Source organism: Triticum dicoccoides, chromosome 5A (assembly GCF_002162155.2).
Source record: "Triticum dicoccoides isolate Atlit2015 ecotype Zavitan chromosome 5A, WEW_v2.0, whole genome shotgun sequence".
NCBI classification, from domain to species: Eukaryota; Viridiplantae; Streptophyta; class Magnoliopsida; order Poales; family Poaceae; genus Triticum; species Triticum dicoccoides.
Genome location: NC_041388.1, coordinates 260,984,986 through 260,985,653, shown reverse-complemented (window position 1 = coordinate 260,985,653; position 668 = coordinate 260,984,986). Strand labels below are relative to the sequence as shown.

Below are 668 nucleotides of genomic sequence, written 5' to 3'. Positions count from 1 at the left end.
GTGAGGTTGAGGGACAGCGTGGTGGCGGCACAGCTGGCAGTGGAGTCTCCGAGGACGAACATCGCAGTGGCTGGAAACGAGTCGGCGGCGCCGGAGGTAACGAGGCGGAGGAAGAGCAAGAGGTGGAGGAGGAGGAGAGCCATGCCTCTCGCGTTGCGGCGCCAACACAAGTAGGCTTGGCTTCGCGGGAAGGTCCGGGCTGAGCTCCTGAATTCACTAGTGTATTTGAAATTTTGGTGTCTACAAAAAGGTATTTGAAAATTTTGAAACATACTCGCATGATATTTGAAAAATCAATTTTGGATATTTCAAAAAATTCTGAATTTCTTTTATGAATGTATAAACAACGTATGAGACTACAACCCCTAAAAATCAAATCTAAATTCGTAATACAAATTCAAAAACAAAAAAGACAAATCTAGCATGACTAGTGTCACAAAAAGACAAAAGCAAAATTGACACCATTCAGATCTGGATTTGTTTTTTTTTTTGGTTCTCAATGTGCATTTCGAATTAGAAGCTAAAATTTCTAGGGGTTGTAGACACATTTCTTGTGAACGTCATGATTTTTTAAAGATTTTTTTGAAACATTTGAATTTGTTTTTTTAGATCTGAATTTGATTTTTTTGTTATCATAGAGCATCTAAGGTGTGGTATCACTGGATATT

At 39.2% G+C, this 668-nt stretch overlaps 1 protein-coding gene across 1 annotated transcript in view; it reads right to left on the bottom strand.

The window, feature by feature from the left end:
• The window catches only part of LOC119299410 (GDSL esterase/lipase At5g37690-like), a 1,356-nt gene extending 1,213 nt beyond the window's left edge, over positions 1–143 (bottom strand). Inside the window, exon 1 of the mRNA XM_037576645.1 lies at positions 1–143. Coding sequence (XP_037432542.1) covers positions 1–143 — 143 coding nt within the window.
• Positions 144–668: the final 525 nt, after the last annotated feature.